The sequence below is a fragment of the Pagrus major genome, chromosome 4 (genome assembly GCF_040436345.1).
Source record: "Pagrus major chromosome 4, Pma_NU_1.0".
Lineage (NCBI taxonomy): Eukaryota > Metazoa > Chordata > Actinopteri > Spariformes > Sparidae > Pagrus > Pagrus major.
In genome coordinates, this window is record NC_133218.1 from 17,625,442 (window position 1) to 17,651,539 (window position 26,098).

General features: G+C 38.9%; 1 protein-coding gene across 1 annotated transcript; it reads left to right on the forward strand.

Annotated features, from left to right (window-relative positions):
- The first annotated feature begins 215 nt into the window (after window positions 1-215).
- On the forward strand, window positions 216-25,325 carry ly75 (lymphocyte antigen 75). Its single transcript, XM_073464001.1, has 35 exons — window positions 216-446; window positions 1,729-2,097; window positions 3,815-3,988; window positions 4,264-4,425; window positions 6,004-6,123; window positions 6,891-7,031; window positions 7,877-8,080; window positions 8,320-8,480; window positions 8,649-8,756; window positions 9,208-9,296; window positions 9,490-9,659; window positions 10,110-10,309; window positions 10,503-10,645; window positions 11,118-11,196; window positions 11,445-11,516; window positions 12,133-12,256; window positions 12,500-12,535; window positions 12,692-12,861; window positions 13,970-14,037; window positions 14,171-14,247; window positions 15,497-15,633; window positions 15,907-16,015; window positions 16,144-16,304; window positions 16,709-16,838; window positions 17,228-17,448; window positions 17,547-17,709; window positions 18,572-18,739; window positions 18,888-19,025; window positions 20,167-20,352; window positions 20,441-20,664; window positions 20,823-21,030; window positions 21,207-21,368; window positions 21,461-21,577; window positions 22,568-22,750; window positions 23,208-25,325. The coding sequence occupies exons 1-35, from the start codon at window positions 350-352 to the stop codon at window positions 23,381-23,383; spliced, it is 5,247 nt and encodes a 1,748-aa protein (XP_073320102.1). The 5' UTR covers window positions 216-349; the 3' UTR covers window positions 23,384-25,325.
- Window positions 25,326-26,098: the final 773 nt, after the last annotated feature.

Below are 26,098 nucleotides of genomic sequence, written 5' to 3' on the forward strand. Positions count from 1 at the left end.
AATGATGATGTTTAATAGAATGAGGTGTTTAAATAGAAAACCAGAACATACGTGATCGTCTTCATGGTGTCTGTCTGATTTCTCATGAGCAGTTTGTCAGGTGTATTTTTGTACGTTAAACCGGAAGTCTGCTCTTTTATTGTGGCTAGTGCTAGCTTAACAAGTGTGTTCGGAGCGGGACGGTGGACGACACATCTGACAGTTGAGAGAACTGGGTTAGAGTTGGGTTAGTTACTGTATCTGATTACTTTCGGGTTGAAGTTAACTTATCTTCCGGCCTACATTCACAGCTCAACACTCCGGGAGGGCAGATTATTTATGAATCCAACAAAAAGTCTCTGCCGTGACCATGCTGAAAATATCCGAAGCGACACTTTGCCTTTGTTTGTTGACTGTGTTGGTGTTGTTCCTGGGGACTTGCTCACCGGCTAGCGTTACAGGTTTCGGTAAGTTATCTAACTACGCCACTTTCCTTTCTGCGTCGTAAATTGCATTTTCAGTGATGTCTGAGCTGTTTCTGCCACTCACACTCGACCCATTGGCCTTGATAACTTTGTCAACGGCGTGGGGACCGAGGACAAAAGCTACAAACCTGCTCGACTAGAACAAGTGGAGACAGATGCGAACAAACCAGCTTTTAGTTGAAGTTCGTTAGTTAGCAGTTTGATATTGTTGCAATCCACAGTGAGTGTGATGCCACACCATATCTGACAGCTCAAGCCAACTTCATACTCATCCCGCCCTCCCTCCTCTAGTAGCTCTCTCAATGTTTACATCTGTACACAGCTCTCATATTATGTAGGCTATACTCAGTAGTAGTATATAATCAAAGCCTGAAAGACTGGAGTACTATACAGTGAAGCTGTTACATGATATTAGTTTCTACATTAGAAAGCCTGTGTGCGTAGTTACAATATGTGTGCCAGCAGATTTTATCTGTCTGCTTCATATTTTGCTGTAATCCCCCATAACTATTTACCCAGAGTATTTTATATGTACTGACCATTTGTCTTTATTTGGAGACTTACATGTGCAATTTAATTCCAAATATGAAGATGCAAATGTTGTTTCGACGCCTTTCTCAAAACTTGAGTGGTATTTTTATTCCTTGGCCTCAAAGTAGTCAAGTTTACACTCTAAACAAATACTGGAAACAGCCCTGTAAAATAACCATCCAGAGTAAGGGTTTGAAAATATACTACTCTATATGTTGTCATTTCCCCCCCCCCCACTGTTTTACATATTGTTCAAAAAAGGTAGGTTTCTCCATACAGTCCGTTTCTTTGACAAATGCAGCCTTTCCTTTTATGATGGCTTTCTTGCTCTTGTCACAAGTGTTTTAAAGATATTCATCCTGTGCCGTTGATTTATCCGGGATTTTCCCTGGAAAAATAGGACAAATAAGTAATCAAATTCTGTTCAAATTGTCTCCTTGCCTTCGCTACCTCTTGCCAAAATGAAGGAATCTAAAAACAAGCCCATGAAATATGAAATCAATCAACCATTTCTTTTTGTTCCAGCATTGGTTTTGTTCCCAAGTGTTTTTTTTTATTTCATGGAGAGAATGTACACCCCGCCTCCCCCCTTAGTACAGAAGATATGATCTTAACATACTAAAACTAAGCCACTTAGTTTTATAAATGATTTTTGCTTGTCATTTTGCCTATATGCCATAAAAAAAGATCATATAAACTAAAAGTGTGTTTTTTTTTCTGCCCATTTCCACAGATGAGGATGCTTTCACCATCCAGCACTCGAGCACAGAGAAGTGCCTGGAGATAAGGACTCCAACAGACTTCAGCCTCACCACCTGTGACACAGACAGCAGGTCCCAGCTGTGGAAGTGGGGTTCGGGTCACCGGCTCTTCCATGTGGCCACGTCCCGCTGCTTGGCATTGCACGTCCCCTCTAAGACATTGTCCCTGGTTGACTGTGGCTCCACCCTGCTGTGGTGGCGTTGCTTGGATGGAGCTGTTTTCACCGTTTACGAGATGGGCCTGGCGGCCAGTGAGGGCAAAGTTGCCGCCAAACGGGACACTAATGAGACTTGGCTAAGAGGAGGATCTCAGGAGGACATCTGCCAGAAGCCATACCGCAGTGAGTGTGGTTTCACTTATCTTATCTGAGTGGGAAAAAACTTACAAGCTGCAGACCTGAGCACTGCATAAAGTGTTTCAAGTTGTCCATTTAAAAGCTCTGAGGACCGAATAATGCTTGAGGAAATTATGAGTGAGGAAAGGAAAGTAGTGATATATTCAGTTTGTGTTGAGTGCAACACAGTAAATTGTGCCAGAGAATCCACTTCCTGAATTCAGTGTGAATTTATTTCAGCCTTATGATGCGTTACACCCTTGTATATACAGGTCATGCCTCCTTTGGCTCTTGTGTAAGTTGACCAAACAGGTTCTTGTACATTTTTCAACAGAGCTTGACTTGTGGGTTATCTTCATTCTGATCAATTATTACTCCTTTATGCTAGGTAACAACTTTGTCAAATCCCAGGTTAAGGCAGGACTCCCTCTGAAACCTGAAAGAACATACACTAGAAGAACATTTCCAATCAAAAAATGCCTCTTCTGAATTATTGGGGAATTCCTTTCAGTGTTCTTTGTAACTGTGTCAGTACACTCATATGCAGCAGGTCTGCAGCATGACTACTGGCTTTCACTTTTCTTTCATAGGCAATGAAACAACAAGAGTCTACTGATACACATTTAATCAAATTATATCAGCTAACCTTTAAAAACACGCAGAAATGTGAGGAATTACAATAAATCCAAGTTTAATGTATTTTACATTCAAAATTATCAATAGGTGTAGTCAGGGTTGAATATTTTTAGGTCCTTGACAGCCCATTTTTGCTTTCTGTCTCTGAAACAACAAACTCAAAGTGTCAAGTCTTCAATAATTAGATTTTCTGCACCAAGACAATTTAAAAAAATATAAAACATTATTTTTCTCATGTGGTATCCAGCAGCATCCCTTTCACACTGTGTCTTGAATGCCCCGTTTTAGCTACAGAGTGAGACATCTTGCCTCTGTTCAATCTTTGTGCAGGATGTAGCCAATCAGAGGCTGGGGCATGCCTAGCAAAGATAGTGTGATCTAAAATAACGCCGCTACCGCTGTATGTCTGCTGACTGACTGGAGTGTATATATTTTATAATAAATATTTAAAAATATATATTTATGTAATGTCTGTTACACAGTGATGCAAATAAGTTATGGAAGTAAAGGCTCAACTCGAAACCAGGCGTTTCAGGCAGTGTTTTCTGTGGGATACAGTAACTCCCTTTGGCATGGGTTTTTTTTCACTTTGCAGACCTTTTAGATGCACAAAAATGCTATATAACAAAATAAAGGAAAAGCAAAAACTCAAAAAGCATAATATGACCTCTTTAAGATATTGTGTTGTATTATATATATTATATACAGTATATTGTATTATGTTAATTCTCCTTGTTAGTTATAGTCATTCCTTTAATTTACCAACTTACGGGATGTGATGCAAGTTTTGGGTGAGGATTGTAGAAACCTATTTTGAGTGTTAGATGTACTGTTCCATCATTTTCCTCTGCAAAAAATGCAACACTAAACTAATTATGTCTAAAGGTCTTTTGTCTTTGTGATTTTGTTGTCCAGATATAAACAAACTTCAGTCTATCAACATTTCAGAAGAAAGATCCCCATTTGGCCTTAGTTAATTATCATTTGAGTGACATTTTCTGCAAATTAAATCTACACATGTTTTTGGTTGACACAAATACCTGAGTTCTTTGACATTGCTCTTTGCTCTCCTCTCCTTTCTGTGAAGTTGTCCACACCACCAATGGGAACTCTGCTGGGGCTCCCTGTGAGTTCCCCTTCAAATACAATGGCAGCTGGCATCATGGATGCCTCCCAGATGCAGATCGACCTGGACTGTCCTGGTGTGCCACCTCATCAGACAATGATCAAGACAGAAAGATCGGACACTGTCTAACACCTGGTATGTTGAGCTCTCATATATAATATATTTCATGATATTTGGCACTTTTACTCATCAAGAAACTGACTATGGAGACATTCAGCAGCCCAGTTTAAAAATGTGTCATTACTGTAAGAAGCTCGATGTTTTCCAGGATTCAGTCATGAGATTCGAGACTGACGTCTGCAAAGTTACTTTCTCTTTTTAATCTATATTTGTCTGTAATTAATCATGTTAAACTACGTCTGCCATAAAACTGAATGACACACATTCACACTGTCTCTTTGACTTTGCAGAGGAGGGTTGCCAGACTCTGTTTGCCGGGCCGGAAGGGGAATCCTGCTATGAGTTTGTTTCCAGTGCCGCGGTGACCTGGCAGCAAGCTTTGGATTCATGTCGCAGTCAGGGAGCTGACCTGCTGAGTGTGTCTGGCCCCGAGGATCTCCACTCCCAAACCGGTGAGACTGATTTACTCTTTATTACTTCTTCTTCTTCATCTGTTCTTGTTTCTTCTCTACCTATGAGCTGTTAAAAGCAGAAACACAAAGTAGAATGCTCTGATGTGAGATAAATGCTTCATAACACACACATTAATAACATGTAAACCATAAAAAACTGCCCTCATAATGAAGTTGGCAGGACTACAGAACAAAAACACTTTTGGTGATCTTTTAAGAGAAATAACGACTAAAAACAAATCCTATTCTAAAGATAACTGGACTGTGTCTTTTCAAGCTTAGACATGATATGTATACTGTTTGAGAACTTTGAAGGAAATATGTTCATTTTGAGGAGATCTGACTGTCTGACTGTTTTATGTACAAGAAAAACAACAGAATAGAAAGAGAAACAGCTATTGTATTCATTCCCAAATACCACGAGGAACTAAAGTGATTTTAAGATTTTAGTGAAATGAGTAATATCACAAATTATCTCTATTATATCGATTATTGTCACTGGTAAATATCACATCATATAAACTTTCTTTCACAAACCGGTCACTTAAAAATGTTTTGACTTATTCAGTTTATGTCCAGTGCAGCTTCTAAAGTGGTTCCATGTAATGACTTTGTTTTGTTGTTTTACTTCTTCAGCCCCCCATATGTGTGTTTTTTACTGTCAAACTTACTAGCTAGAGCGACTAAGAACCATCTAGTTGTGTCAATGGAGGCATTACCACATTAACACCCCACTCTTAGAGCCTCATACGTTGTTCTGCAAATAATCAGTCATGGATGTTGAGACAGGCCACTTTGGTCTACTGCTTCCTCTTTTTGTTCTTCTTCTGTTATTTCTTTTTAAAAAATTGTGTTCAGTATGCTGTTGGCTTTTCACTGTCACGTCAAAAAAGAGAAAAACTGAAAACAACTGAGACAAGTTCAAGGCAAGGCAGCTTTATTTATGTAAGATACATTTTGAACACAGAGGCAAAACAGACAAAGTGTTTCACAAAGGCAAAGAAAAGCATTAGGATGAGATTTTCAAAACGATAGGCAATAAAAACCAGAATAAAATAGGATAGATTAGATAGATTTTTTATTAATTTGATCAAATGAAATAATAAAATAAACTAGAAATACAGTTTGATTGCAATTACAGTGCGCTACAAATATTTAAATAGTTAACTAAACAGTCTTGTTGGTTCAAGGATGCACGTCTTTAGAAGTATTGAAACCACAGCAACAGCCCACAGTCATTTGTGTGCAATATATGGAGTTTGCAGGATGTCACATAGGTAGTACCCACACAATCTCATGTTGTTAAGTTGAGTTTATGAGTGCAGCTGTTGCAACTGCATCCTATTATGTCTGTGTCGCTGTAGCCACTAACTTGTTTTGGGAAGTCAAAAAACCCTCATCACAAGTGTGACTGGTTTCACGTGGCAGTAAGGGCTTGACTGTCTCCTTTTAAGTCGATTTATTTTTTATCCTATGATTGTGTTTTGTCATGTTGTTTTCACACGTGCAAATGACTAATTGCCTTTTTTTTAATGTGTGCAATATTTGGCTTGTGTGCTGTGACTTTGCATTGGGCAGTGTTGGACGGCTTCAACACAATGCCTGAGAGGATGTGGATCGGCCTTCACCAGTTAGACACTTCTCAGGGCTGGCAGTGGTCAGATGGCTCCCCTCTCTCCGTCCTGCGCTGGGAAACAGGTGATGGTGGTTTTGTAATTTTTTTTTCCTTATGTCTTTCCCCTGTGCTACTTTCTAAGCTTTGCCCCCTTTTTTAAGAGTATGTATGTAAATGACACGTAAACACGCATGAATCTAGAAGTGTTACATTTCTTGCTGGTTAAAAAAAAGAGGTGCCTAAGCTCAACATTTCTGTTCAAAAAGATATACTATATATAGATATTGTAGCTTAATTTGTAGGCATGCGCCTGCATAACCACAGGCAACCGGTTTCAGCACCTGCTCCTCTTTGCACACCAAACTTGGTGTCAGTCAGAGAAACAATGAGTCCAGTGTTAAAAAAGAAGCTCATTGTGCCTGGTTTTTGGACACAGTGTGGCATTGGGATTGTTAGTGTTGCTGAATAACCCATTAATAGCACTGAATGGAAGGCTTTATAAAACCATCCAGCTATTGTAATATGCTTGCTGTATTTTTCTTCTTCTGGTGTCGTTCTTACACTCCAGTGTTAGCGTTAAGGATATTGCAGCCATCTGGCCTTCTACTGATATGAGCCTCTTTGTGGTTGCTGTAATTTACCGCATGTCAGTGTTGCTGTTAGCAGCACTGTGGTGAAACGTTGCTGCAACATAAAACGTCTCTTTCATTACACCTCTCTGTGTGAAACACAGTTGATAAGCTGAAACCTAGAAAGATATCCAGAGGTAAACACCACTCCTCTGCTCTGCTGTCACAGTCAGGATGTGATTTTTTTATTTATTAACTGTGTGTGGGAATGTGTTTGACAGGAATGCCATCCACCTCCCTGATTATTGAGTCAGACTGTGGAGTACTGAACTCCAAACAGAACTATGAGTCTGAGTCGTGCAACAAACAGCTGCCATACATCTGCAAGAAGAGTGTCAATGCCTCTCACACAGGAACAACAGGTAGGTTACTGCTACCTTAGGATTATGTGTAACCTAAGTCGCATTACAGTTATTAAAATAAATATAATCAAATAGAGATGTTAATATTATTTCCATACATACATCCTTTCTTTCGCTCGCATTCAAAACAAATGCACGCGCCAGCAAGATCACGATCGTTAAGACAGTAAGTGGTGGTGCTCGTACCAGTTTTGTCCACAGTGGGCAACAACAAAAAAATAAAAGTTCCTTTTAGCGTCTTTAAGTAAACCTAAGAGTTTATGGCCATTCTAGCAGCTCTGTGGGGCTCTAATTAGGCAGGTGTATAGTTAACCATGTTCACCATCTTAGTTTGGCATGCTACTTAGTAATAAACACAAATTGCAGTTGAAGCTGAAGGAAATGTAATTCAGTTTTCAGGTATTTGGTCATAACCCAAAATCATAGGAATGTATCCGGGGAACTTGAATATCATGCAAATCACTGCAATAGGCGTGGAGATATTTCTGTATGGTCCAAAGTGGTGAACTGACAGACCCTCAGACTAGACTACTCGCTACATACGTACATCAGATCCAACATGACCAAAGTGTTTGAGCCAAATGAATGTAGTGAGAGGACTGCTGAAGCCCCACACTCCCAGTAATGTGGATGAAATTGATATAAACACACTCAGCGATGCTATGGTTTCGCTTCTTCTTCTTTTTTATTTTGGTTTTTAATGGTGGTTGTCAACCAGCATATTAAGTACTGCTGTTTGTTCTTGAAGTGAGATCCCTCTGTTCTGTTTCTGTTCTAAATATACATTTATAATATTAACCTGACTTCTCCTCACAGGCTTTATCCGTCTTTTTCCTCCTATACAGAGTCTTCTGTATATAAAGAAACAGTGTGTGCCGAGGGTTGGGTCCCATGGGACGGTTGGTGTTACAAGTTAGTGAAGGACAATCCAAGAAACTTTACAGATGCCATACTGCACTGTAACAATACGGAGGGAGGAGGGGGAGGCTCTCTGGCCAGCCTCAACTCCATCGACAGCAAAGAAATGATCAGCACTAATTTCCACGCCGGTAAATCTCTGTGTTTCAGGTTTTTTATATTATTTTACTTTAGTCCTGAAGTAGACATCTGTCTTTGAACAAATTAAATATCTGCTAATGCTAGTGCTAATTTCATGATTTACTTGGACTACTAAACAAGGTGGAAATGAGGACTCAATTCAAAATGTTCTCTCTCATGAGACCCCTGCTCTGACTGACTTTAAACATTTCCATGAAGTAATGTCCTAATGTGTGTTATGATTCATCAGATGGCCAGTTCTTGGATGTGTGGATCGGTCTGATTGGTAACCAGGTGAGCCCCACTGTCTTCAAATGGATCGATGAGGCGCCCGTCACCTTCACCTACTGGGACACATACCAACCAGTCCAACCCACTCAGCATCCTAGCTGTGTCTTCTACGCTGGAGAGGTATGTTTGTGTCTGCATTTTTGCGTAACCCTTCCCCTTGTGTCCAATCTTTTAGTGTCAGACATGTGTTGTAGACTGCCAAGGTTCTCTTTTATTCTGATTCTGATCTGCTGCACACGTTTGTTTATATGAGACCATGAAAACCAAACCTATGTCCATTCTCCACAGTCTCATGGTTGGCGGATTGGGAACTGCTCACTGAGGCTACCTTTCATGTGCCAGAAGAAAGGAGAGGTCAAGGAATCAGCGTCACAGGCTGGATGTCCCTCTCAGGGTGTGAGTATTGTCTAAATGGCGTGACTTTCCAGGGAAGCCTGCTGTGTTTTGTAGTACCGTTAAATTGTGTTACTTGGAAACTGACAGTATAGAATTATTATGTCATGTAAATTAGGGTCAGACCAACAGAGTTTTTAATCACATGTAAACTTTTTTTGTTGTATATTTATTTATCTATGTTTGTAAGTGAAGTCTGTCCTTCCACATTTGGACATCTTGTGCTCAACCTGCATGCATCCGTCAACAAATCATAAAATCATTAGAATGGAGTGGCCATGCAAGTGTGTATTTTTATTTATATCACATGCTATCAAGGTCAGATGATATTTGGTAAGCTCTTCACTGATAAAGAGGATAAAGTCAGATTTGTAGCTATATTAGCAGCTGATATGTGAATGCAATTTCTTATAATTTGAATGCATCTTAAGTCTTACTGCTGTTAATCCCCCAGAGTTGGAGGAGACACGGCAACTCCTGTTATCAAGTGAACATCACACAAGTATCCTTCAAAGATCGCTGTAACATCACAATAAGAAACAGGTCTGTTCAGCTGGTGACTCAACTGCTGCTGCCCACACATTTCACAACATTTCAATAGAAGACTTCTCTTTCTAACTCTGAGGCAGATTATAACTCATTCATCACATATGCTTGCTTAAGCACTACAGTATTTTAACTGTATTTTCAATGTTTGAGCAGGAAACTGTCACTCATATTTGACTGTCTTTTACAGGTTTGAGCAGGCCTTTATCAACCGCCTGCTTGGAGAGCAGATCAGCAAGAACCCTCAGTATTTTTGGATAGGGCTGCAGGACATTAAGAACACGGGGGAGTACCAGTGGCTGAGTCAGGATGGGTCCCCGGGTGTGGTTACATACACCAACTGGGGTTTGGTTGAACCACGTAAGTAGAAGTCACACTGCTTCTGCTGCTCCACTCAGTACATAATGACAGAATGGCTCAAGGCTGGAGGACTAGCAATGTCACAACAGACTCATGATTAATGTATAGTGATATAATTTAAAAATGCATAGAAAAGCTTTTACCATTCACTGTTTTATGTACAGCACACTAGCATTATGTATACTGCTAGTTAGTATTTATATGTCATACACAGCATATGTCAAAAGACTAGACTCTCGTTTTAATGTTATCTCCCTGCGCTCCGTAAGTTATGTCTGTATACCAGGACAACAGGCCTTTTTTTATATTTAATGTGATAAAAATACAAAAACTGCAGATTTTTTTCATCTAGAAGTCAAACTCCTGGATTATGTAAAAAAATAAAACTCATTGAGCAGTTCCACACAGTAAATTTGACTTCTTTGTGTGTCATCTACATGTGTATTTCAGAGCGAGATGGAGGTTGTGCAGCGATTTCCACCACAAAACCCCTGGGCAAGTGGGTGGTGCAGAACTGCACCAATTTTAAGGCCGGCACCATCTGTAAAACAGATCTCAGTCAACCTCCACCCCCAAAACCAGAGCCGAACCCCAACGCAACCTGTCCTGATGGATGGGTATCCAGACCAAACATCAAATACTGCTACAAGGTGTGTGTGTGACTTTGAACACCTGCAGTCATGCAGTCATTTGGCAAGGGTGATAATGGTTGTAGTGGGAGTTAAAGGGAAATTGCCTGACCTGATCTGATAACAGTTGAATTGGCTCTCCTTTACAGTTCAGTGTGTTCCTTTACTGGATATGTTTTAATAGTGGTTGTAAATTGTTCTTTCACCCTGTCAGGTGTTTCATGAGGAAAGGCTGAGCAGGAAGCGCTCCTGGGAGGAGGCTGAGAGGTTCTGTCAGGCTCTGGGTGCCAACCTGCCCAGCTTCACAAGTAATGTTGAGATGAGGGCTATGCACAGCATCATGAGAAATATCATCAGGTAAACACACATGCACACAAGTACTGTGAAGAAGCCTTACTAGCATTGCCTAATCAGGGTTTTGATCATTTTGACATTAACCAATTTTTATACACTCTTAATGAAAAATATTGTGGGTTATAATGGCTGATAATCACTTCCCATCAGACTGCTACTACCGGTCACTGAGCAGAGAGATGAATGCTAAACATGCCAGCTTCTCTTTACAGACATTACCTCAGAATTCAACCTCCTCTCAGTGTCCACATAAACATTCAGCACTTTACTCTCGTGTTAAAATAAACACATTAGATCTCCTGACTTACATTTTGGAGCAGTTGAGTTGAGTCTAATCTGTTGTATGTAAGAATAAGATGCCAGCATCCCTATTAAAAGTACTGAAGATGATTTTATCTATTTATTTTTTTATTTGAAGGAAGATTTAATTAAGTGTCATGAATAATAGTGGTTTCTTCTGGTGTTCTTGTTGCAGTGATAATCGGTACTTCTGGGTTGGCCTGAACAGGAGAAACCCAGCCGATCGCTCCTGGCAGTGGAGCAATGGCCAGCCTGTGAGTATGACCCTGACCCTAAACCCCTCCATAACACATTATGAGAAGACATACAGTATAGTTTGCATCTTAAGATGTCAGTGTTGATATCAGATCATCCAGCGTTTTATAGTTATACTCTTTCAATAGGAATTGAGTCTGTATATCTGTATAAACCTGCAGCTGAAACTGCACCTTAATTTGTCTCTCTTAGTGCATCGTATTTATTTCTGAGTGTGAAGTCTGTTTATTCATTGTCTCTACAACAGGTATCTATGGATGTTTTACACCAGGACTTCCATGAGGATGATATATACAGTCGGGACTGCACTGCATTCAAGGTGGGCTGGGTAGATCTGTACTAATAAATGGGTTCTCAAAGTGAGAGATAAACATTGTTATTTTGCCTTTATTCTCCATTTCATACCCAGTTATGTATATTTTAATTTATAGACTCTATATTTCTCTTATCTTATGTTTCTGCATGTTTTTTCAATATTTTTATGTGTTTAGTGTCGTGGAATCTTGTTGTCCATACTGTGCAGCTTGACCTGTGAATCAAGGCCATTTGTTCAGCTGTTCGTGGGAGTCATGAGAAGCACTTCAGCTGAAATCTGCCCCCACAGATTTAGTGATCCCATGTCCTACATGCTGTCTTGAAAATAAATCCCACAAAGACAGCCAGTCAGAACAGGGGTTTCCCCATCAAAAGGACACTGTTACTTCCTTTTGTTTATTTGACTTCTGTGTCCCACACAGAAAGGAGTGCCAACTGATTCACTCTTGCAGTTGCCCTAAATTTAAGAAGTTTTTTTTTTTTTTATGAGACTCTGACCTCTGCTCTCATTTAGTTTGTCTTAGTTAGTGATTGTGTTGTTAGATAAAGAGAAATTGTCTTCTTAAATTGTCACTGAACTAACCCTAACCCATTTTGCAAACAATCTGTGTTCTCATTAGACAATGAAGAGCTCCTTGAAACACCTGTTTGTGTTTCTTCTCCACGACTTACCCCCCACTCCTTTCTTCGCCACACCATTTCACTGTGACGCCAAACTAGAGTGGGTCTGCCAAATACCCCGCGGTAAGAATACGCATATAAGAATTTCTGTGAAGCGTATGTGAGCCCAAATCAAGACTGCTTCAGTAAAGGGATTTGTAATGTCGTAAGACTTTAGTGGCCACACAGTAGTTGACTTATTTGTACAGTTCTTTTTAATAATGCACCATCTGGGCTAATACATAAATCTACTGGAACATGATCTTATCTGTGTGATTCTGGTTATATTCTGGTTCTAACTCCTTTTCTTTGCTGATGCTTCAACAGGAAAGACACCAAAGAACCCAGATTGGTACAATCCAGGTAATGAACACATCTTTCACTAATTATGCTTAGAGTCTGTAATTTAGATCTGTCAGTGGCCTGGATTTCTTAGACTCAACTTTTTTTTCTTTGATATGTCTGTTGTTACTGTTTAAACTGTGTCATGATTTTAAAGCTGTTTGTTGAATGTTTAAGGTGGGCACCATGATACATCGATCTTCATAGATGGAGCAGAGTTTTGGTTTGTTGATGAGCCTAAACTAACTTTTGAGGAGGCAAAGCTCTACTGCAGTGCGAATGACAGCAAACTGGCTGCACCACTGAGCTCAACTGCCGTCTCACAGATCCACCAGGAAATAAAAAATGTAAGTGAGAGGACACTATAAGTTGTGTGTGTTTTTGTAGTCTGTCTGTTAGTTACTGTTGCTTCGCCTGTTTAGCTCTCGGTCCTAGAAGGGCACACATGCAGGTAACAGTGATAATGGTAGCAGATACACCACGCAAAAATGGACATGAATATTTAGAAAAAATGGGTCATGATTCAAAACACAGACGTAAGCAGTTTTGTCATTTGTGGGCAAAGACTGTTTATTTTTGTTGGCTAAAGTGACGACTGTCAGATTTTATCAGCTGTACTGTATGTACCTACTATAAGCTAATGCCACTGCTAAAGCTACTTGAGGTGGCTGAAAACTGTCTCCACACAACTTTTTTCAATGATTCCAGCTAACACGTTTACAAAAACAAACCATGTAAAAGTGTTTTATATGGGCACTTGGGGGCTATGCATGTGATATTGTGCCAAAGGGCAGAGGCTAAACTGGTTAGCCAGACATGCTAATGTTTGCAGCTTATGTTACAGCATTTTAAAAAAAAATGTTTTGGTTTTCTAAAGTCTAAGAAACACACCACCCTCTACCCTGCAAACTCGTTAGATAGCAGGTCTGCCAGCCCTGGTTATGGTTGCTAAGCTAAAATTTGGACAATTGCTGGTAGGGCATGGCTTTAGCAGTCTGTCAATTAATTTCACTGTGTGTGCTTCAAGGTGAAATTAACTGGATGACTCCAAGTTCATAGAAATTGCTGTACAGTCAGTAACAAAAGGAGTAAAACATGAATAAAGGGGAATACCCTGTCCTTTTCTCTCATTTGTTGACATTTTTTCATAGTTGAATTGTAGAGACAGGGGACAATGACCCAGTGAATTCTTTCCACAAACTTCTGGTCATGGAAAGCTGACAGTTTTTCATGAGAACACAGCTGGAAGCAGTCAAAATAAAGTGGAACAAAATTCTGCCCCCAAGCTCACCACAAAAATCGTCTAAAAATATAATCCTTTCATTGTGTGTTGTCCTAATGATTACTGCCTTGCAAGTTCTCTTTTGCACATTACTTTATGAACTCTGTTCGGTATTAAAGTTGATTACATAACTCATTTATTGTGTGGTAATAAAGCTTTCATGTTTTGAACAGATATCAACTTCTTCCAAGCAAAACTGGTGGATCGATTTGAGTCAGCCCGGACGGATATTTCCCATGTCGTAAGCCAGTTTAATCATCAACACATATACTGAATATGTTGTACATCAAGCAGATACTCATGATGCTTATACCTGTATATATGTGGTAAAATGTGATGTGGAGATTGACTGACTGAAATAATGCATGTTCTAGGTACACCCAGATGTACTTTTATCATTCAGTTTTCCTGGGCAGATGCACCTCCATGAGTCCTGATAACTACTTTCCAGGTGCGTAAACATCATTGTGTCATCACCCACAATGCATTTGGCTGCCAGGTCAAAGTCAAAGAAAGTTAGGCATTTTTTAGAGTTTGAAATAAGTCATTTTAAGTATCAGCATTTCACAGCTTTGGGAATCCAGGTTGTTCTTTATTATAAGAAGAGTCAGATATCTTTTTTCCATAGGTCTAATCCAAAAGATAAAATGAGAATAAAGGCCCTGAAAACAGATATTTCTCAGTGAGAGTTTTACTATGAGAGACAGGGTCCTACGTGAAAACAAGATGTTTTGCCAGAGTTGGAACAGCTTTGGTTGTTTTTAAAGGAGAGATTTGTGTTTTTGTGCTCCCTCCTCTCACTGGTTTGAAGTGGTTGAGACTCGGCTGGAAAAAGATGATGTCATATATTTTCATGCTCTCATCAGAGTTTAGAAACATCAACATTTTTATTGAAACCTGATGGCAGACTGTTTTTTTTTATTCATGTGCTGTGTTGTAGTCCTAACAGAGAAATCTAATGTTTTTTCCAAACTTTAACTTCACTGCTCCATTTTAGTGATCAATATTTAATACTGTAGAGAAGTACTAAAGACTAAGTTTTTAGGGGCTTTAAAGTACAGCCTGACAGTTTTCAGTGGATTTAAAGTAGAGCCTAACCGAAAAATTCAGATATCGATCTATACACACACACACACACATTTTTTAAAAATGGTCCCTCAAATGTGTCGAAACCTTCTGACAAAGATACAGAGAGAAACAGGGGTAAGATATTTTACAGTTCCATAATTAACTTTACTAGAAAATTAATAATTATAAATTACCCCAAGCACGTTTTCTGCATTATAATCTTTTAAAAAAGAAAGAAAAAAGGTTTTATATTGGTGCATATTAGACAACATATATGCCGATACCGATACAGTACATCTGTGACAGGCCAATATTGGTCCGGATCTACTTTGAAGCTGGATTTTACACAACTTTTTAAACCTCTTTTGTAATATTTTAAGTTCTTAGTTGGAAAATAACTACAACAAGAGAAATGAGCAAATATTTAAGTGGACAATTTACCAGATCAGTCTAAAACAGTAAGGTAAAATTATCAGGAACTAATCTGACTTTAATCCTGTCAGAGAGCAAAAAAGCTCTGATGAACTTACTTTCATTTTTGTTTCGATTTGATACAGAATAGCCATGCTTATGGTCTTTTCCTCTTTTTTTTTTACAAATACACACATTTACTGTCGTATGCTTCCTCCCAGATCATGAGCTCAGCTGCCAGCAGCGACTGCCCTTTGTGTGTGAGAAACACAACGTCACGTCGGTGGAAATAAACCCTCTGGATCCTCAGCCTGGAGGACTGCCCTGTGGAAACAACTCTCTGTCCTTCAGAAATAAGGTCTGATTTTTAAACACATTTAATACTGCAGCTGCATTTTAGACACTGAACTTTTCAATCACATTCAACAGAATTGCTGTTAAAAGAAAGATTAGTGCTTAACAAATTCAGAATTGGTTTGCTTTGTATCTGCCCACTGAAGTTTTTTTAATTTAATTTAACCTTAATTTAACTTGGAAGTCTGTTGAGATACTTTATCTGACAGTGCAGAGTATGAGAGGCTGAATAAGCAGTTTTTGCTCAAATGATTGTTGTACTGATGTCTGTTTTCAGTGCTACACGCTGATGACGAGCATGAAGCCTGTGTCATTCAAGTATGCTAACGAGGTATGCCAGTCATTGAGGGGAACCCTGGTTACTATATCAGATCAGGTGGAGCAAGGTGAGGACATCTGTCATGTCTCAAATGATGTTAAATACCTTTCTTTCTACGTCTAATAAAATTTCTCAAAGTCAAATCCGATGCGCTATTCAACGTTAAAAAATTGTTGTACCATATGTTTGTTTAAGACTTCATCACCACCCTTTTGCCGAACATGAGAAACATGGACACCATCTGGATCGGACTGAAAATCAAACGAGGCGACCCTGAGTGGATGGACGAGTCTCCTGTGAACTACCTCCATTTTAACCCACTGCTTCTGGGCATGCACAGGGCTATCAAAGTCAATGTAAGTTCCTCTTATCTTCAATTCTTTATTAAATAGTGTCTCCACTGATCTTACACATCAAAGTCTGTTTACAGGTTTTGAAGAGCACTGCAGCATGTGGCATAAAAAGTTGTGTAATGAATTGTGTAGCTCCAGAGGAAGACTCGCCAAAGCTGCCCAATAAATTGCCTCAAGTGATGTCACGGCAGGTTTTGACAAGAATATGTGGGATAAAAACGACTGTGCTCACCATGCGTTATCTTTACCCAGTCCGCATTACAGCCGCAGACCGTAGATTGATACAGTTATTTACTGATAGTGTAGTTCATTATAATGGAACATTTCAAACAGATAAAAAAGGCTTAGCCTGATTTGAATTCACTATTTAATTTTTGTTTGTACTTGTACTTGTTCTTTTCTGATAGACGTGGGATCCAGAGAGTATGGATTTGTGTGTGTTTATGATTAATAACAACAACTCCGCCATGCTGGGTACCTGGGACTATTCTTCCTGCACTAATTATCAACATTTGTCCGTTTGCCAGCACTATGCAGGTAAATCACCACTTCCAGCACTTCAAATACTACTTTATTACATAGATTTTTTTCTTCATCTGGGATGCCAAGGTTCCTCTTCAGATTTATTCTGATTAAGGTTTTATTAAGTATCGGGTTTGATGCCTGGAAAATACTTGTGAAAGAGCAGTAAATAACGCATGGACCTCCATCTCTCTCTGCCTTTATTTCCTGTCATCTCTCTGTATAAAAATACACATGCTGGATTAAGCAAGAATGCTAATTTACATTTGTAGTCCCTTGGCAGGTAACAAAAACAGTAATATTACAAATAACAATACACAAATATACATACACAATACTAAAACAAACAGAATGCATTATATAACATGACTTGATGTTCTTTTAACACGTGTTTCTCATTTCAGATAAACTAGAGGAGCCCCACATCCCCACAGAGCCCTTTACTGTCAATAACCACACCTTCCTGCTGCTGGTCAAAAATCTCACCTGGTTTGAAGCCTTAGAGCAGTGCATGAGTAAAAAAATGGACTTGGCAAGTGTGGCCGACACCTTCATTCAGTCTTCCCTCACTGTGCATGTGAGCCGTGCGCACATTCCCATGTGGATCGGTCTCTTTAGCGAAGACGTAAGTGTGCCAAAGAATGGCTGCCTTTATTTTATTCCACTGTATTTACAAGATTCTTTTTAAAAAAATGTTTCTGTTGTCTTTGGTTTTGTGTTCAGGATGGGACCCACTACCGCTGGACTGACCACAGTCACACTGTGTTCAGCCGCTGGTCTTCCGATGACACCAGTGGCTCGTGTGTCTACCTGGACACTGACGGCTTCTGGAAAGCCACACAGTGTGAGGAAGAGCTGGGAGGCGCTATCTGTCATAAACCACATGGTGAGGGGAGATGTTGAATACACATATACTGAAACGCTCATACAGCTAATTGCTGCTCCTGGTGGATTCACCAGTGTATGAAACATGTGTTCTAAATAAAGAGAATAGGGGAATCTCTTTGGAATAATCATAAATTATAGAAAGGATCTTCTTCCTCTTCTAACTATGTCAATTCTAGCTCAAAATGACTAGACAGTTGAAATGCTGTAGTGTGTTTTAATGACATTTTCTGTCAAAACACAGCTCAAGATAGTTCTGGGAATCTATAAAATTAAACCAAATACATATTCCTGGGTTTTCTGGTTTGAAAACATAATCAAAGAAGAAAGAAATGACACAGATCATTCATTTTTATTTTCGATTGAAATTATAAGTCTTGGGACACTTTTTTTTTTTTTTTTTAAATCACTTTTTGTCACCCTTATCCCTTATTAATTGAATCCATGTTAAATGTATGATACTTTTTCCTTTGGAAACCTGGGACTGGAGCCAGAAGTGACATCTTCAAATTGCTTCTTTAGTTCAACCAAGAGTTCAAAACACAAAGACTCTTTATATACTGTCAAATGACAAAGATAAGAAGCAGATCATTAAATTTACGAAGCTGGAACCAGAAAATGTTTGTTAACTTTGCCAGGAAAATTGTGATTAGCTTAAGTGATTATCAAAAGTAGAAGGCATTACATTTTCTATAGATTGAGTAATCGATTAATCAACATTAACTTTACGTTCGTCTTGTGTTCTGAAAACTTTACAGGTTTCATCCCCTCAAAAATCTCTCTCTGTTGGCATGCATCAGTGTGCTTACAAATACTTATATTTTGAAACTATCTGATTAAAAATATAAACTTATGTATTACAGACGAGGGTATCATCACCACACCAGAGGACGTTGCAGTGAAGTGCCCTCATAAGATTAACGGCCCAAACTGGATCCCCTTCAAGAACAACTGCTACTCCTTCCAGTTGATAGCCACCAGATGGGAGCAGTTTGACCAAGGACGGATTCAGGAGACCTGCAAAAAACTACGTACGAATTTTACTTTGTTAAAACACCAGCCATGTGTTGAAAAATCAGTAGTATATATTATATATATATTATGCTGACAAAAATACAGATATTATGAAACTTTCTATAATGGACTGATGATGCTAATGACGATGCATTTATGTTTCAGACGCAAATGCAGACATCCTGACCATCAGAAATGAAGAGGAGAACGAGTTTATCAAGGAGCAGCTCGTACCTTTTAAAAACCTGGTCCAGTTTGTCTGGCTGGGGGTGTTCAAGGATGAAAATGAGAAGGATGAAAACGGTTTGTATTTTATTACTTTTACTGCAGATGTCTATTTACAAGATGTATCTGTGGTCCCTACATGTAGCTACTTTTATTGACATCTGTGTAAAATCATTTGTTTACAAGCCACAGTAGGTGTGTTTTTGTAATAAGGCCGCAAGACATGTTTCTTCTAATACAGATCTTGATACCTAAACTCATTGCATTGGCCGACATTGATCAGATACTGGCCAGAAAGTCTTATACGCAGGTGTGTCGGATCACAAACTCAGACTGACATCATTGTTTGCATCAAAGAGCTCATTGACCTTAAAGGGAAAGTTCACCCCAAAATCAAAAATACATATTTTTCCTCTTATCTGTAGTGCTATTTATCCATCTAGGTTGTGCAAGTTGCAGAGTTTTGGAGATATCAGCCATAAAAATGTCTGACTTCTCTTGAGTATAATGGAACTGGATAGCTTGTGGTGCTTAAAGTGGCAAAAAAAATAACATCAGAGAAACTTGACAGCAATGTCTCTGTGGGATGTAAAAATATTGGCTTCCTCTTTGGCTGATCTATAACTTTAGCTAGCTTAGTTAGCTAGCCTCTCGTCTATGAGTAGGTGCTTGCTTCCTTCTGTGCGGTGATATGGTGTAGCTTGGTGGAAAGACAATACTTCCTACATGAAACTGTGCACAACAAGGTCTGTGGTTTATCTTGAGTTACCAGGTCATGATTTCTGGAAAAAGACATTGCTAGATGAATGAATAGCACGACAGGTACAAGGAAAATTAGGTATTTTTGATTTGGGGGTAAAGTTTCCCTTCAAAATACATGGATGCTGGGAGGTGCTACTAGAGTCCTGTGGTTGGTGTTTGTTTTTCTAGGGCTGTATTAGCATATATATATGGTCTAGATGCTGTTTTCTTGATTGTGAGCCACTAATTTTTCTACAAGATTTCCTTTCTCAGACTTTAAGACAGAGTGCAGGATTTTAGTGTTGCTGTGTGGAATTTTGTAATTTAAGTTTTCTTTGTTTTTGTAGTGTAGTATAGTCCTCATGTTACCTGTGCAGTCTTTATAGGCCTGTGCAATAAGATGTCCAGTATATTAATACTGATACTGGTCGTGTACATGATTATATACTGTATATATGTCTGTTTTTTTCTGCTGTAGATAAGCAGATGAAGTGGTATGATGGCACAAATGTCCAATATTCCAAGTGGGCTCGAGGCAGACCAGACGTAGATGGACCATTCATGGCCGGTCTCACCATTGACAACGACTGGATTCTCATCTCAAACCCAAAGTTGTTCCCAGAGTTCAAACAAAGAAGCATTGTGACCTGCAAACTGGATAACGGTTGGTGTATCACACTTTACATCATAATTCATATTTCTCTGGCCACTTTAAAATTAATGTTACTTGTTTATATCCTTTCCCTTCCAAGATTCAAAAGAGGAGTACACCCAGTCAGTCAAGGATCTTCAACAATATGGCAACTTAACGTATGAGGTCATCACCCGAAAGCTGAGTTGGTACCAGGCTCTGGAAGAGTGTGATCAGCGTGGAGGCCACCTAGCAAGTGTCCACGACATCCAGCACTATGCACATGTGAAGCTCATTGCCAAGACAGATGGCTTCCCGCTCTGGATCGGCCTGTCAAACCAGGATGTAAGAATTTCACTTAAAATCTGTGCATTTTAGTTTCAATCAAGCGTCAGATTTCTGTCACATGGTGGTACCTCAGAATTTTTTGCTCATAATTTCACTTCAGCTGTAAAAACAAGACGAGCTAACACAACAGTTTCTCTCTCTCTCTCTCTATGCAGCTAAGCGGCTCAGACTACGAGTGGTCCGATGGGACAAGATTTGACTTCACAGTCACATTCTCTGACTCAAAGGAGAGATCCAGCTCAGACAAACTAGAGCCCATCTGTGTTTCTGTAACCCCTGCTGGAGCCTGGGTGAGGACCAGCTGCAATGCGTTTGTAGAGGGAGCCATCTGCTACACCACCAGCATCACCACCACTTCCCAGAGTAAGACACTCTTATGTTTTTTTTATATCTAGAAGCATATTGTTCCTCTTTCATCTTGCAGGAAAAGGGAAATTACTGATTCAGAGGAGAATACTAGCACCACTGAATCTCTTGGTACAAAGTTGTACCATTGTTGCAGTGACCGTCATCTAACTTGTTTCTGTGTTATGAATCAGAATCCAAACTGCAGGCTGCCCAAGAGGCCAGTCACTGCCCTCAGAGCAATGGTATGTCCCAGTGGGTGCAGCACCAGGATCACTGTTACGCCTTCAACATGAGCTTCTACAACTACAACGTGTACAGCATGGAGCAGGCCAAGAACATCTGTCAGGGCTTGGGTGAGCTGTTGTTTGGTGTACAAAGGGTTATAATTAGTATTCATCTAAAGCAGCTGTAGTTCACCATTTTTTTATTTATTTTCTGCTGCCAGAGGCTGAACTGCTGACTGTAAAAACCAGAGAGGAGAACGACTTTGTGACAAAGTACATGAATGATAACCCTCTCATCACCAGTCGCGTATGGCTCGACGTGGTCCTCGATGATAAAGGTAAACCCCATAATTTAAATAGAAGCAAGACAGTAAAACATTGATGAGGATTTTGATAGAAAGTACAAAAAGGAAACGCATGCTCTGTTTCTCAAATGAGCGTAATTGCAAATACATTTTACAGCAATAGAAAACGATGTGATTGTGATTTTGGGCTAAATAAATGAAATTGATTTGATTTGATTTGATTTTCCTGGATTAATTAAGGTTAAGAAATACATATATTGAATATTGTTCCACTCTTTACAGTCACTGTGTCAGCATGGTTAATAACAGGATCAAGCTTTAAAAATCTTCACAACATGCATGCACCTGACATGATATCAAGTCTAACCCAGGCTCTCAGGAACTGTCATTTGCTTTTCATAATGTCACTAAATTCAGCATCAACTGTTCACCTGAAAAGTTTATAATGTAGTATATGGTATCATTATAATTCTTGACCATTAAAACGTAGGGGTAGACGTCACCTTTTCTGTGTTGTCATGTCTGGTTCAGGAGATATGATGCAAAATACGTAATTCGGTGATGGCGGAAAGTAAAATGGCCTCCATGGCTGCTACATGACATTTTTGTAATGGCTCCATATCTGAAAATGTTCAGGGCCTCAAACTGTACAACTGCATAAAGTTTTATGCCTCTGTGAAAAAGTGAACGATTCACCTCAAATTTGTCGCATTTCATCTGCACTAAAACAGCTAGAAGGAGAGAGAATATTGTTCTTGATTTCTTAAGTGGACAGAAACTCCAAACAAAAGCTAGTGTTGCTGCTTGTCTGCTGAATTTTAAATATGCAACTGTTTGCAAGCAACATCTCACCAAAAAATTTACGATTTGAGCTTTTTCTGCTGCCCTGAGGAGCCAAAAAATTATGTTGTTTTTACAAATCTCTTTAACTTTTTTATTATTATTTTGTTAATTATTTATGTGATTCATTTGAGTCAAATGTTAACCCACAACATCATCAACATCCTCGTTCCTTCCTGTCAGGTAAGCCTGTATCCTGGCAGGACGGCTCGGCTCTGGATTACTCAAATTGGAGGTCTAAGGCCTCGTCTACTGGGAAGAAGTCGGAGCCTCAGTGTGCCGTCATGATGGTGGGAGAAGATGCAAGCTGGAGTCTTGTCAACTGCAATGCGAGCCACAGTCGTGTTGTCTGCAAAACTGAAATGAGTGAGTATCACAACTGCAGTAAAGAAAAATACATACAGCCAGTTAGCTGAACACAAAAACTGGAAACAGCTAGCTCTGTCTGTAAAATTTTACCGGGCAAACAGCAGAGAGCTTAGTGAGCTTTAGAGGACGGTGTTTGTTTCCTTTCCTGACAAAAAATAGGCTTTTTGCTAAGCTAAGCTAACTGCAGCTTTGTCTCGACTGTACAAACATGAGAGTGGTTTTGATCATCAAATTTAACTCTCAGCAAGAAAGCAAGTGTATATTTAAATTCATCTCAGCCGCAAAGTTTCACCTTTTCAAAAGTTACATAACTTAATTGACAACAGTGGCGTTTCTGCAAACACATTATTTTTAAATGACTCAGTTTGTCCAACACAGAGCATTTGAACTCAACATGATGACATCTTATTCAGTGGGAACACAAAAACTGACTGACTTAACTTCTCGTCCTCAGAGTCTTCAGGCTCCCCTGTGGCACTGGGTCTCTTCATCGTGGTCCTCATCGCTCTCATTTTAGCCATCGGCTTCATCGTCTATAAGAAGAAAAGAGGCTACTTCACTTCCACCGTCCGCTACGAGAGGACATTGGATGACGTAGACACCACCAGTATTATAACAGAAGCTGATTGAGCTCGTTGAGGAATCAGCCTCAGGGAGTATTAATGTGCCTGCCTTGTGTGCATTTTAGTTAATTTGAGCAAGAGAAGAAGCAGCCTTCCCCCTTTTTTAAATTATTTATTTATCATGCTCAAACTGCTCAAACAGATTCAAACTTTCTAGAGTTTGTAAAACTGTAAATATTGTTGGAGAATTGTGAATATTGGCCAAAAACTCAGTCTCTTAATTTGGGTTATTTTAGATGTTTATAAAGAGCCCTGTGTTATACCTAATGTAAATACCTGGGCTGATGTTTTCTGGTAAATGATGATTTTTGAGATAAGTGGGTTTTAGAGCTCTGTTGGTTTTGTTTTTTTTTTGTTTTTTTTGTGTTTAAAAATAATATAGATAGATTGTAAAATGATTTTCAGTTTATTTACAGAAACATGCAGCCTGATAAAACACTCCCCTCTGGCTGGGGTTAAATTGCACTGATGTATGAGTGACTCCAAACTATCCGAAACAAAATGTGCATTTATTGATTTACTACTGTATTTCCATAACTCAAACTATTCAAGCTTTAATTTTCAAATACAGAAGGTTTCATTTTCACATAGCTTCAATAAATCAATACACCAATAGACTTTTAAAAGGCCAGTTCACCTGAAAATACAGGAAGACTTGTTTTTCTTTGACCTTGAGTGTGATGTATTTGGATAGTTTCTCCTTCAAATACTCCCCAGATGTGACTGAACAGTTTTACAACTAGTTTCTACCAAAGTACGCCTCGTAACTGCCCACAGACAAAGGGAAGAAACTCAAGACTGTTCGCCATACAGGTATATCAATATTTAAAGGGGCTCTGTGGAACTACTGTGTTGTGCTGAAAGCCGGTTGTTTAATGTTTATGTTAGCAGACTTAATTTCTAAGCTAACATTAGCTACTGTTGCTCTCTGTTAGCAGAGTGAGAGAGGCACTGAGAACGTGCATAAAGTCACTATCGTTGAAAATCTGACATGAGTCCTTCACAAAGAAATCCACAGTCCAGCAGCATTAAACAACGTCAACAAATCGTCCACAGGCTCGTATAGGAAACCGAAAGAGACTCATTTTTTGCGTCACATTACAATCCCCTCACATAAGTCATTAATACATGTAAATGGCTATACTGTTACGTAGAGCCCCTTTAATTTAATTATACTTTACAAGAAACGTTGCTGTTGAGTTCTTTATGTTGTTTTGGGTTTTTTGGCTGTGATTGCTTCAGATATCTGGATTGAGAGATTGCACTCAAGAGGTAAAGAAAATACATTTTTGTTACATGTTTTTAGTTGGACTGTGCCTTTAAACAAGTACAAACACTGACTGTGCCTTTCAGCATCATAACTTCAGAAGAAATTGAGGTTTTTAAGCCACTGCATTGAGTAATGTTCAGTGTATTTACTGATTCAGTTGACTTAATAACACCTAACAGTTGTCAATATAGAAATGATGGGGAAAAAAAATCATACTTTTCAGTCCTGCTGATTGATTTAAAAGTGTAGGACACTGTCTTAAAATGAATTAGACACCCGTGTGTATGAAGTGTCTGTTTATGTCGATCAAACTTTCCTATGCACTTAACTACTGAGTAAGATCGCACTTTAAAATGTCGTGGAGCTTTAGTTCCTGCTATGTTTAAGCACAACGAGGTTTGAAGAGTTTTTAAAGACGTTCATGTTGCACTGCCGTTTTGCTGTGAATGCTTTGTAAATATGTGATGTTTGTTTTATAACTGAGAATGAACCAAAGATGCTCTGACTCGTTTGAATGTCAAAAGCCTGAGCTTTCCTCAGTACGGCTTGTTAACCCGTTCATATCAAGTTAACCAAATGATTTTTAGTTTGTTTTTTTTTAACTTTCCCACCACTCCTTAAGAGATCTGTCAGCTCAAATCAGGTACAGCGTCCTCCAAATAAAAATTCCTGTCTTCAATACTTGCCCGTCTCAATGTCATTCACTGTGATTACTGTTGTTATAAACTATTATGTATTTTTTACATCTCATTATGTAGGCTTGAGTTAGCAATGAGGTTAGACTCACTTCACTACCATTACATGTAGAAATGGAGATGTATTTTAAAGGAAAAATCCACCCTAAAACAGAATGTAAAGATGTAAGAGTAAATATTTACAATGATTTAGTGTTGCAGAAAGTACCAAAAAAGTCATACTTTTATAAAGTATATCATACTTAACTAAGAATACGTTGTTAAAATATTACTTTAGTAAAAGTGAAAGTCACCCAGTCAAATACTACTTGAGTAAAGGTCTTAAAGTATCTGATATTAAATGTACTAAAGTATCAAAAGTAGAGGTGATTCAGATACTCAGCATATTAACTGGAATTAGTGCTTTTTGTTTTATATGACTGATAAAAATAAATACAAAGTTATCAAATAAGTGTAGTGGAGTAAAAGTACAATATTTGCCTCGAAAGTGTAGTGGCAAGTAGCAGAAAATACTCAAAAGTACAAATACCTCAAAATTGGACTGAAGTAGTTGAGTAGATGTACTTAATTACATTCCATCACTGATTAATTACAGACAACTGACTAGAAATCAGCATTAAATTTGAACTGACGATGATGTCATTTGACGTTTTTTGGACTTAGTCCACTGAAAATTACTTTTAAGATAAACAACTTGTTTCAATGTTTGGCTTCGAGCTGTAAATCAATGAAATCACCACAGCTGCTATCAGTCTCT

Excerpts from the sequence above, each read along its gene's own strand:
- ly75 (XM_073464001.1), top strand. The coding sequence starts at position 350 with ATGCTGAAAATATCCGAAGCGACACTTTGCCTTTGTTTGTTGACTGTG. Across the intron at positions 14,038-14,170 it reads GGACGGATATTTCCCATGTC|GTACACCCAGATGTACTTTT; the intron begins GTAAGCCAGTTT and ends TGCATGTTCTAG. Across the intron at positions 14,248-15,496 it reads TCCTGATAACTACTTTCCAG|ATCATGAGCTCAGCTGCCAG; the intron begins GTGCGTAAACAT and ends GCTTCCTCCCAG.